This window comes from Chiroxiphia lanceolata, chromosome 3, assembly GCF_009829145.1.
Source record: "Chiroxiphia lanceolata isolate bChiLan1 chromosome 3, bChiLan1.pri, whole genome shotgun sequence".
NCBI lineage: Eukaryota > Metazoa > Chordata > Aves > Passeriformes > Pipridae > Chiroxiphia > Chiroxiphia lanceolata.
The window spans coordinates 112806868-112819022 of NC_045639.1; the positions used below are offsets into that span (position 1 = coordinate 112806868).

Genomic DNA, 12155 nt, shown 5'->3' on the forward strand with positions numbered 1-12155 from the left:
ATTTTGTGTGTGGAAACGAAAGGGGAAAAAATAAGGTGCTGGCGTGTTACCACCTCCTCAGGCATCCCGGGATGAAAGAATCGGCAGCGGGGACACAGAATCATAGAACCATAGAATAATTCAGATTGGAAAAGACCTTTAAGACATCCTCCTTCATCTTGCTATCCCCTGCTGTGGCAAACCGAGTCACCTGGCCAGTCCTGTCCCTCTCTAGTCCCAGAAAAGTGCCCAAGGACCCCCATCAGCCCCCACACCCTCCGCCCGTGTCCCGGCCGTGTCCCGGCCCAGGTGTCCCTGCCACCGGCAGCTCCAGGGGTTGGAGCTGTGCTGGTGCTGCGAGGGGGGATCCCCGCCGTGGACCCTGCCCCTAAACCCAGCTTTGAGCCCACTGCGAGTAGAGCAGTCCACCTCCTTGTCTTCCCTTTGTTGTCCCCTTCCTTCCCCTTTCCCGGCTCTTCTGAACCTTACAAGAGCTTCGGGACTGCTGTAATAGCCCATCATTGTGTTGAGATCTTAACGCGCTGTCATTAGCGCTGTTGTCTTCTTCTTTTTTTTTCTGTTCCAAGGGCCAATTTAAATCGCATTAAAATCCTAAATAGCTGGCTTAATTAATGGCTTTCGCGGCTCCAGCTGAGATAATCTCCAGCCGACTAAAGCCAAATCGTTCGGCGACTTCCAGCTCGCCAGGAGTTTGGGGACGGGGGAGGTTGAGCAGAGGGTTTGAGCGGGCTCTGCCCGGACACCGAGCACTCCGCCGGGCCGGGAGGGAGCGGAGCCTCCGTTCCTGCCACCAGCCAGGGAGAAGTTTGGTGAAGAGAGAAGGTTGGGTTTTGAGAGCTTTTTTTGTTTGTTTGCCTGATGGTTTGTTTTGTTTTGATTTAATTTGATTTTCCGGTGGGGTGTTGTTTGTTTGAGGGTTGAGTTTTATTTTTTTTGGTCGGTTGTTTGTTTGTTTATTTGTTTTCCCTGCTGATCTGCAAAGGGATATTTTCTGACTGTGGACAGAGAGATGATGGAAAGCCCCTGGGTAGGGATCTCATCCTCCTTGGAGCTCTGTGCTCCTCCACTCTCCTGCTGGGGTTGAAGTTGTGCATTATATCTTTTCTGTGCCACTTTGCTCTGTTCCAAGCTGCGAGGTGTCGTGATTTGCACAGTCCCAGCTTAGCTTGCCTCCGCGGAGATTTTGGAGCCACACACACGCGGGATGTTCCACACAGAGCTGCCCTTGTGATCCCACAGCCTCAGGAACACACACAGGGAGCAAAGTGTGTAGAAGTACATGACAAGTGGACACACAACATACACGCAAGACACACAGACACGACACACAACCAGCCAGCGCCTCCTGAGCGAAGGAGGCAACATCCCTCACTTTGCCCCGCACAGACCCCACTTGTGGGACACCATGGACAGAATCTCAAACCTGTCCCACACCCTCACACACACAACTCACACCTCGGACAGGCTCCCCAAGCCTTTGTCCTGCAGGAACCAGCACAGGGTCACGGACTCTGTCCAACAGCGCTCAGCCATTTTCCCGAGCCACTGGTGCAGAGAGGGCCGGGAGAGCCATTGGAAAGTGTTGATTAGTTCTTATGGCTTGTGTACGGAAAAGAAGAACGGAACAGATTTCTTGTCTTTTGGCTCTGGTTTGGACCTTGTCCTTCAGCCCAGGAGCTGTAGTAGTTCTCCTGTGTCAGTGCTGACACATCTCGATGATGGAGGGCTGGTTCTGGGTTCAGGAGATCTTCTTATGTGTTCATACAACCTTTAAAGTTGAGTTCCTGTAATAATTCCCCTTATTTGTATTATTCTGTTTTCAACCTTGTTTCTCCCAAGCTATTTTTTAAATATTATTTAAACTTAAAACTCTTACCACTCTTAATAACCTTAAAAACACGGTGTAGGTAAGAGACTGGTCTTAAAAACTGCTGACAATACCCTCGCTTTTACTGAATCTTTTGGTTTCTATTTAACAAGCCCCCCATATTTGGTGCATGCAGGCATGTCTTTGTTTTCTTGGCATGAATGTTGTAGTGAGGGACATCTCAGAATTGTTTCTGTTCATGGAACAAACCGGTTTTTGTGACTATTTACATGATGCAAAGTTTATTAACTTAAAAGAATAACTGAGGGGGGAAAAAGCAGCACTTGGTATTTTTCCTGACAAATGTAGATGAGTTGTAGAATTTTGAATATTTATCTCCTGACAATAATGACTGGGTCATGTGAGGATAATTTGGAGAATATCTTAGATTGTTTATAGACCTTTGGGAACTGAACATGGTATTAAATACTGATAAACTCTGCACTGTTTACTGCTTCCTTAGACTTACTGTGTGCTAGGGAAAAAGGGTTAAGGAGAAGCAGATTCTAACGCCTTCATTTTGTAAGAAATTGCCAGAATTTCAGAACAGGGTAGAAAGTGTACTGTAAACTGAAGACTCCCACAAACAACACCTGTAGATATAAATAATAGACTAACAAAAAGCATAACATGCTATTAATATTTTATATAAGATTAATCTGTCGACATTCAGCCGTGCTTATACTTAATAATGTACACAAGTACACAAACACGTATATCCTGAAAAACAAAATAAGCAGTGCTTCTGCACTGTTGTCACCAGTATATTATGATGTTTCCTTACATAAGTGCATGATATTTACAGGTGAATATCTTGGAGAAAAGGGCTACTATTGAATGAATATAAAATACTCATCATATAGTGCCTGTTACAATTAACAAATAAGAAATGACTTTGCAGAGTGTAAGGATGTATCTATACAAAATTATAGACACACAGTTTTAAAAAAATTTTCTATTTGAAGAACCATCTAGTGACATCAACTGATATTTCTCTCATTACAAGTAAAACAAAAACACTGTTTGTGAAAAGCATAAAAATATGTCAGAATATGAGTTTTATGAACGAAAGGATGCACAGATATTTAACTCTGAGGGTGTCAGGGAGCCTTACATTTCAGCAGGTGCCCAAGTGCATAAGTAAATCAGAATAAATCACCACTCTCCAGCCACCCTGTTGTCCCCTTCATGCACACAAAGGGAACCTGCAACTAAAACAGCCCAAGCTCTCTTTGATTTGTGGGTTATTGGGATTTTCATTGTGTTGACAAGACTGTGGGGTTAGAATTTGGCTCTGTTGTTCTCACTGCTGTCACCTACACAACCCATCATCAGCTCATGTGGGCACTTTGTACTGACGTGCTATTTGATGGGGAGACAGGAATAGGGGAGGGAAAATACTCTCCCAATGTTTGCTCTGATTACCTTTTCCAGTATCACATGGTCTAACTTTTGCTTATTCTAAGCTGGGGAAACAAAACCAAAGCGCAGTTCACGCGAAGGAGTTTGTTGTGTTGAGCATTAAATAGTAGGAGGGAAAAGGATTGGGCCCCAAAAGTTATCCAGCAATTATGAATTTAGTCTTTGTTATTCTTCTCCCTTGGATCCCTTTGAAAATAATCATAGGTTAGAATCACAGAATATTTTGGATTAGAAGGGACCTTTAAAGGTCATCTAGTCCAACACCCTGTAATAGGAATATCTTCAACTAGATCAGGTTATATATGATCCCCTGAGGTGATTTGGTGATTCAGTACATGGCAGTTGGGGTCTTTCACCCTGATGTGGTAGGTTGCACAAAGCATATCTCTTCCTCATCCATCTTTTTCCTTGAGAAAGGAATGTTGATTTATTAAAATCAACATGAAGATGAAAGATTAGAGGGTAAAACTCTGTCGTGAAGAAAGAATTAATTGAGTAGAGTTGGATGAAAGGAGCTCAAAAGAAGGGTTTGTGTATCTGAAAGCTTCCCTTCCTTCTTTTTTTTCCTAATCTATCATCTGCAATATAAAATACATTCTCCCTTCATCTGAATCCTGTCTTTCCTGTGTTTTCAGACCTCTGTGGCTGTAAGAGCATAACCATCACCATTTACAGTCATCTCTAACACAGTATCTTATGGCAACAGATGAAGTCAGACCAGACCATGTAATCACTTCCCTATGGGAATAAACAGTTGTCCCTAAAAGAGTCTTAACATTCACAGGCCTATTTCACGTGGTATTCAGAGCACAAAATTGCTGAGGCAATTTGCTGGATGATCCTACTGGTTATCCCTCTGTCTGCCTACTCTAATTTCTTTCTCCCAGTTTTGCCATAGGACCAATGCTGTGGGTAACCAGTCAGTGAGCAGTGGTCACAGTTTTCCCTTCTCCATATGTGCTGGTGGGCACATTACTTTGCTGTTTGTGTGTGTGTGGCTCTTCCTTTTATGAGCTGAGGGGGTTTTATTTATCCTGGCACCAGAATTTAGTCTGTAAAGATTTTTAAAGCCAGTGAAAGCTGCTAAGAGGAATAGAGATCTCCAGGTTGAACTTCTAGACTCACAAAAGACATTATTTCCATTCTATTTGTGAGGACAGTTTCTTCTGCTTCTTTGGCTTGTGTCTGTTAGCATCCCACCACTCAAACACCCTGATGGGACAAGACTGGCTCAATAATTAAATGAGAATTGATTTTTCCAACAGCACCTACGGTGGCACTGGGTTGACGGGAAAAAAAGCTGGTCGTTGCCACTGCTGTTTAGTGTAACTTCAAACATATCTCGTCATCTTCATGTTGAGCTGCACTGCTTCAGAAAATCATTTTTGCACTCTAACACGTGATCAGAATATGGGGGAAGGAATACACCAGAGCATGTGTGTTTAACAAGAAACCTAATCCTTCATCTGCCTGTGTGGTTGCCCTTCTCCTTTCCTTTTTCTTTCCATCAGCCCTATGTGCCTTTTTCTGTTTACCATGTGGTGTAAAGGCCAGGACTTCATCCATATCCTCTCCAAGGTGGAGTTTGTAGTAGGATATTTGTGCCTTCAAAAACACACACAGTTTGTGACAAAGAGCTTCGTCTAGAAAGCATCACACCACTCTCTGTTGCTGTGCCAATGAATAATTAATACAGTGAAATAATTATATGCAATAGATTTTGCCTTCTTGTAATTTACAACTTGTTTTCCATGTTTCTGGAAAGCAAATGACCAGGACTTGTTTTCTTTTACTTTTAACCCCCACCTGGCTTACCTGGAATTGCTTTATTTGAAGTCACGTTGCTCAGGCGTGATTTTTTAAAATATTTCAAACTGTAAGCAACTTTCTACCAAATAGAAAAGAGAAGTGTTCCAGTAAATTCTGGTTAAGGTAGGAGCAGCTGCAGGGTAACAGGTTTTTGGATTAAAGGAACAATTATTTATCTGGCATAAAGAGTGCACATACTGGTTTAACCTGGCAAGAAGATAAACTTTAATATGACACTGATTTCAGTACAGTCTCACTCATTGTAAAATCTACAGACTTCCTGAAGTAAACAAATATGTACACAGTGCCACTGTTTTCTTGACACATACATATATACACGTGTGTACATGTATTGTGTGGCAGATGCCAAACAAACAGATCTACTCAGTGTTAACGCTCTTCACAAATGTACCTGACAGACCAGAAGTTTGAAGACAGTGCTTGAAAATATTTACAGGTTTCTAGGGAAAAAAAAAAAATCCACTCCCCCCCAAAAAAACCCACCAGAACAACACAAACTCAAAATTATTTCAGGCATGTGGCACCAGATTTCTGTATTTGAGCATATGAGCTCATTAATTGCAGCCTTGAGCTGTGTAAAAATGTGCATCAGTGCCCTTGATGTGTGTATATGTTTGGTGATGCACGATTTATCTCTATATCCTGTTTGAGAAGTGGACACTAATATCTGCCCTGTAACATAATTAGAAAAGTCATAAAATACCCTGCTGTAGTGAGTCAGGATCTCATCCATCTGGGATTGATACCAAGAGATGTTCTTTTCTGGTGTTGCTGTCAGCACAAATGTTTAAATATACCTTCGAGAGCTGAAATATTTGGAAAGAAATTCTGTTTGCCTTATGTAAGCAAGCAATAGTCTGCTTTTAATGAAGTTTCATCCTTCAGTCTGTCTCTATGGGAAGTGGAACAGAGTCACCTTAATTTTAGGAGGAACTGCGTGTGGAAGAAGATAAAGGTGTAGGATCTTGTCTAAAATGATCTTTTTTCTTTTCTTTCTTTTTCTGTTCTATTCTATTCTCATTACATAATTTGGATTATAAACTAAAATTTTTAAGCATGAAAATGTGAGCTCTTATAGTGAAAAAAGATTAAGGTGTTTGCAGGAAAGAGGAAAATATCATGGTAGTTCAAAAAACACAGTATGTTTCCTTTAAACATGAATGATAAGCACAGATTAATTTTGCTCTAAGAAGGTCTCTATATCACCATTCTCACATAAACCACCTGAACTCCTTGTAGTAGTGCACTGAATTATATGATATTTTATATCACTGTCATATGCAGCTCATTCTTTTTTTCTCATCTTTTCCCCAGAGAAGAACTGTGGATGCAGTGGTAAGATTTAATTCTTCCACAGAATTTTTTATTGTAGTCAGGTTGGAGAAGGCAGGTCAAAGAAAAGTGTTTTGCACTTGGTGATGAAATATGTGTTAGTCCTTGAGATTATTTCTTTTTCCCTGGGAGTTTGTTCTACTCTCTTGGATCAGTTGCAGAGAAAGTTCTCTCTCTCCTCTCCTCTCTCTTTTTCTCTCTCTCTCATATTAACTTTAAGTTAAAAGCTCAGTTTTGCCTGAGGAGTTATTGATCACAGTCTTGACTGAAAGATTTGGTGATCATTCAGCACTTTTAGACCCAGGCCAAGTAATTGCCACTCTCAAGAAATAAACAATTCCAGAAGTAACCTGAGATAAACTGATGTAGCTCAATAGATTTCAATCGTTAATATCAGCTGAGGATTTGACCTAACTTTGGAAGGAATTTATGAGAGTTCAAAGGTGTGCAAAGCTGTTCTTGCTGCAAATCACTGCAAACCTACAGTGTTCTTGCATTTTCATAGTCTTAAATACTACTGTGAGAATTAAAATTAACATTTCTCATTAGAAACAATGTTCTAAATTTTTCACCAACCGTGTTTTTTAAAACCATGAGTGATACTTAAATATGGTTCAATCTGGTTTTGTTAATCCTACTAGATAGAATAGACCTTAGTGATAATAGGTACTTTTTACTGAACATGAAATCAAATTATATCAAATAAACATAATGACATACTTTGACTTTAAAGTTTGTGAGATTTAACAATTCACTCTTCCCACTCTGAAATATCAACTCATTCATCGTTCTCAAAACAATAATATTATAAAAAAACCAAACAACAAATACTATAAAAAACCAAACCACACACCCCCTAAGAGAAATCAAACCCAAGCAAAACCAACCACAAGTAAACAACAGAATTGTTCTTCATGATTGCATTTACCAAAACACAGAATATGAGGTTTCCTCCGCTCTAATATTTCTTTTTTTCTGTAGGTGGCACCTGTGTTGTGAACCCCACAGACCTGTTCTGCTCTGTCCCCGGTCGCTTGTCTCTCCTCAGCTCCACTTCCAAGTACAAAGTGACCATTGCAGAGGTGAAGAGGCGCCTTTCACCCCCAGAATGCCTCAATGCCTCCCTCCTGGGAGGGATTTTGAGAAGGTAAGTTGAAGGTGAGAGTAGCAAGTCCTAGACAGTGCTGTCATTTCTGTAATTTTATTTTCTACAAAGAGGTTTTTTCTCTTTCCCTACTCTTCCCTGGTAGTATTTGGGGCAAACAGGATGGGATGGATTGAGAGGGAACACTGGGAAGTTTTCAATAAATAAGAACATTTAAATTTTCCATCAAACTAATTTTTTTTACCCCCTCAGTTCAGTTGTTCACAGACATGGAAAGGTGTTGCTTTGCCTTGTTTTGAATGGAAAAAATGTGTGGAAAAATGCGTGGAAAATTTCACTAGAGCTACAAATCTGACTTCTTGCTGAGAAACTACCTCAAAGCAAATTGTTTTACCAAGTGTAGGTACAGCCCTCATTCAATTAAAACCTAAAATATGGAGGTGTAAGGATGCCTTTTTTCTTCCCTTCTCCTTGGCATGTCTTTTGAGCACAGAAAAGACAGAATAAGCTGGTTTGACTTTTCTCGTTGTGAGATACTGGAGGAGAAGCAAGTAATTAGGTGCAGTTTTGCCTCTGACCCTTGGCTGACCAGAGCAGACACCTGCAGAGAGCAGGACAGAAATGAGGAGAGAGGCAGACTGTGCCTCACATTGCAAGTGGAAAACAAGGAGGCAGCTGTAATTCAGGCCGGCATATCTGAGTCGCGGTGTCCCCGAGGCGTCAGCTCAGATGGCATGAGCTACTTGAACACCCTTTGATCAAAACTAGCTGGAAAGTCATGGGCTATTTCACTGCTGTCACTGAGGGCCACACTGATCCTCACACTTATACTGAAAGTCATTTTAACCAACCTGCAGTATTCTGAGAAATGTGGGCATTCAGGAGCTGTCTCGAGCCATCTTGTAGAATAATGACTATAGATCACAACATTTTTTCAGGGCACAAGCCCCATTTGACTGCCTCTGTAGGCACTGAAATCCAAAATCAGCACCCACAAAAACTTTCCTCTCTTTTTGTTTCACACTGGAGAAACCTCCAGTGAATATTCACTTTAAATACTCACACTGCAGACCTCATCACTACACTGCAAGCTACTGAGAATTCAAGGACATCGATTTGAATGTGGGGGTTCATTTCTTTCTTCTGTCAAAATGCTAGAATATTTCCCATAACTTTTTGACCCAAACTAAATATTCCCTCTCCCAAATCAACCATGGCCATGGTTCAGGAGTTAGCAAAAGGCAGGGACCAGTCCTAGCCAGCAACTTGGATGTGCTAATTCTGTTTTATGAAGCAGAGAGTATAATTGAACAGATTTGGTCGGGTTATAACTGAGGGTTTCACAGTTAAAGAACAGGCTCAAACACCTTGTATTTGACCAGCAAAGATATAGCAAAACCAAATCTCACTGATGGCTTGCCTGAGACCTGGCAGGGCTGGTTTTGCAGTCTGTCAGCAGCAACTGGCTACATATTTTCCTAAATAGCTTGCCTTTGGAATAAAATGTTCTTCAGAAAAAAGTCTTCTCAGAAGACATCTCCTGACAAGCAACATGGCCAGAATTGTGGTATTTCTTAATGGGTAATAACATATATCCAAATGGTGACATTCCAAGTTTGGTTCCTTCCTCTACCTGAAGCAACTTTAACCTGCACCTCAAAACATTTGGTTAGTTGTGCTGAATACTCAGCAATTGTTTTTTCTAAGCTGATGGCCCCTTGGTCTCATTTGGGGTTAATTATTTGTTGTAGAAAATCAAAGGCATAATTGTGGTGATGAGTCTTACCTAGTGGACAGGTCATTCATTTGGGATGGGAGATGTCTGGGTTCCAGTCACTGCTTTCTTCACTGTTTAACCATTTCAACATCAGTTATTTGCTGGCAGCTGGCTGCTGCAACCTGTAAAAGACACAGGTTAAAATTCCCTCAGGCTGAGGAAGAAGTCGTACCTATTTCTGCTGCATAAGTGAATATGTCTCAAACGCTTCAAACACTGAGGTGCTGCAGAAAAGCAGCACCTGGATGCACCAGGAACCACTTTGTGAGAACAAAGACACAGGTGTTTGGGACAGGGGCATAAATAACCAATGATGGCTGAGATTTTAGCTTCAGCATTTGCTGTTGCCTTATCCTTTTTCCTTGTAAGTTTTGGGCTTTGTAAATAACATTTTTAAGTACCTAGGTCTCTACACAAATTATTGAAGGATAATTAGATGTGGGTTCCACACAGACATCTACATTTAAGTAGCTCTCTGTCTTCCTTTAATGGTCAGATGAGCCAGACGAGTAAAGTCCACTCATGCTGGATATCTGTCTAATGTAATTCTAGAAGGTCATGATTCTCTCTAGTTTGTCTTTGAAACCTGGCTTGACTTAATCAGATATGAGTGTTTGCACTGTCGATATTTATATTTAGTTATTGTAATGCCAGGCTCTGTGCCCAAATCAGGATCCTGAGCTCCACCAGGTGGAAAGCTGTCTGAAGATCTGATGCCCCCGTGACAGACATTAAAATGTTTAACTCTGTCAAAGAACCAACGTCAAAGACTCACACAGGGCAAGCAGGACATTAAGAATACAGCTCTGAAACATTTTCCACCGATGTCACTGTCACAGGCATTACCCCACACATTTGTCAACAAAGGATGTACAATTTTTGAAATTATATTAACATGGGAAAAAGGTGCAGAATAATGAGAAGTGTCTCTCTTTCCTGCTATTCTCTCATGATAGGGCGAAATCTAAGAATGGAGGACGTTGCTTGAGAGAAAAATTAGACAGACTGGGACTGAATTTGCCTGCAGGAAGAAGAAAAGCAGCAAATGTCACGCTCTTGACTTCCTTGGTAGAAGGTAAGGTTTCTAACGTTGTAATACAGTATAACCATAATTTAAATGTTTCATTGTATCCAACTCTTTTCAGCCACTGTGTTAAATCCCATAAATCTGTATTTTGTATACAGAGGAGAACTGACTTGCCTAAAGCCACAGACAGAATGAGTGACAAAATGGAAGTTCATTCTGAGATATCTTGGCCCCCAGCAAGTGTCTTGGTCCTGCAGTTTCCTCAGCATTGATCTGTGCTTTTTGTGCTGGGATCTGACTTACAAATCGATGATTCAAATGTTTTTGTGAGAGAGATGAATGTCTTATACCAACTCTATAAGTAGGTTTGTTTATCCTCTTTTTTTTTTTTTTTTAAACTTGTGAATTTCCTGGAGCTGATCCAAAAATGTGATGTTTTTTTTCCTCCCATAAGAAAGCACAATATTTAGACAAGCCTTTCCCCCCCACACACAAATGAATGAAATCTGTTTTCAGATAAACTCTAGACAGGCCCAGGAGATACTTTCTTGGCCTTTATTTGTTGTTTAAATACCATTCACCAAATACTGCCAGGCTCTTCAAACCTCCAGCTGGGAGATTCAGGTTCAAACCCCTCAGGCAAAGGGAAGAAACTCTACCTGCACCTCTTCTACTCTGGGTGAATCCACTAAGTACCCAGTTTGTTGTCTGGCTGCAAGTAGCAGCTCTGGGAATTTCAGATCCCTCCTCCTTGATGTTGAGAGAACTCAACTCATCCTAAAGGTCATTGCCTTCTACCATCATACCCTGAAAGGTCCATACAGATCTGGGCGAGTAGGCTGAGGTCTCAGCACATATTACCACAGAATTAGAGAATTAATTAAAGGTTGAAGCTGGAAGGAACTTCTGGTCATCTCCTAGTCCAGTCCTCCTGCTCAAAGTAGGGTCAGTTAGAAGAGGTTGTTCAGGACCTTGTCTACTGAGTCCTTTTATTATCTCAAAGGATGGAGACCCTTCAAGGCAGAAATAGTGTTGAATCCTCAACACTGGAGGTTTTTCAGTGTCTCTGACAAGGGACTGAGGTTTTCAGGGGCCACTGAGCACAAAGAACTACAATGGGGCTTCTTGGAAATACAAGTGTGTCCATATCACACCTGCTTGTAATAAAGGGAAAGCCATAACGGATTTACAATCTTAGAAAAAGTACCAGGTTAGAGGAGCAAGGGCTGTTTTGACCCTCACAGTCCTTCAGGCATCTTGGATCAGGAAAGAATAAACACAGCTATGACTTTTATTAGTGAAAAGAGCAATGGCTTTAAGCTGAAAGAGGGTAGATTTGGAAATTAGGAAGAAATTCTTTACTGTGAGTGTGGTGAGGCCCTGGCACAGTTTGCCTGGAGAAGCTGTGACTGTCCCACCTTAGGAACTGTTCAAGGTCAGATTGGGTGGGGCTTAGAGCAACCCAGGAAAGTGGAAGGGGGTTGGAACTAGGTGGTCTTTAGGGTCCCTTCCAACCCAAACCATTCTATGATTCTGTGGCCAGTTATTCATCAGAAGAGACCGAAGGTGAGGTAGCCCTCTTCCAACTGCTGGCCTGGGATTGGTGGCAAAGTTCCTTTACTGTAAATCAGGATTAAATTCCTGTTTCCCAGGAATGGAGCTGTGCTCACCTCCCTGTCCTTTACTCAAAGCCAGTAGCAAACCTGTTATCAAGCCTGTGGTGTTGCTTTTGTTCTTGGGCTGCCTTACTGCGAGTCCTAAAGATAAATACTGAGGTGGTTGAGCTCACTTTGAC

The 12155-nt window shown here is 41.4% G+C and overlaps 1 protein-coding gene across 4 annotated transcripts in view; it reads left to right on the top strand.

Annotated features, from left to right (window-relative positions):
* TFAP2D (transcription factor AP-2 delta) overlaps positions 1-12155 on the top strand; it is a 46963-nt gene that overhangs the window by 9228 nt on the left and 25580 nt on the right. For all 4 annotated transcript variants that reach the window (XM_032683143.1, XM_032683145.1, XM_032683142.1 and 1 more), the window contains 2 exons: positions 7433-7598; positions 10290-10408. In XM_032683143.1, the coding sequence (XP_032539034.1) occupies positions 7433-7598; positions 10290-10408 (285 nt within the window). The remainder of the gene's footprint in view (positions 1-7432; positions 7599-10289; positions 10409-12155) is intronic.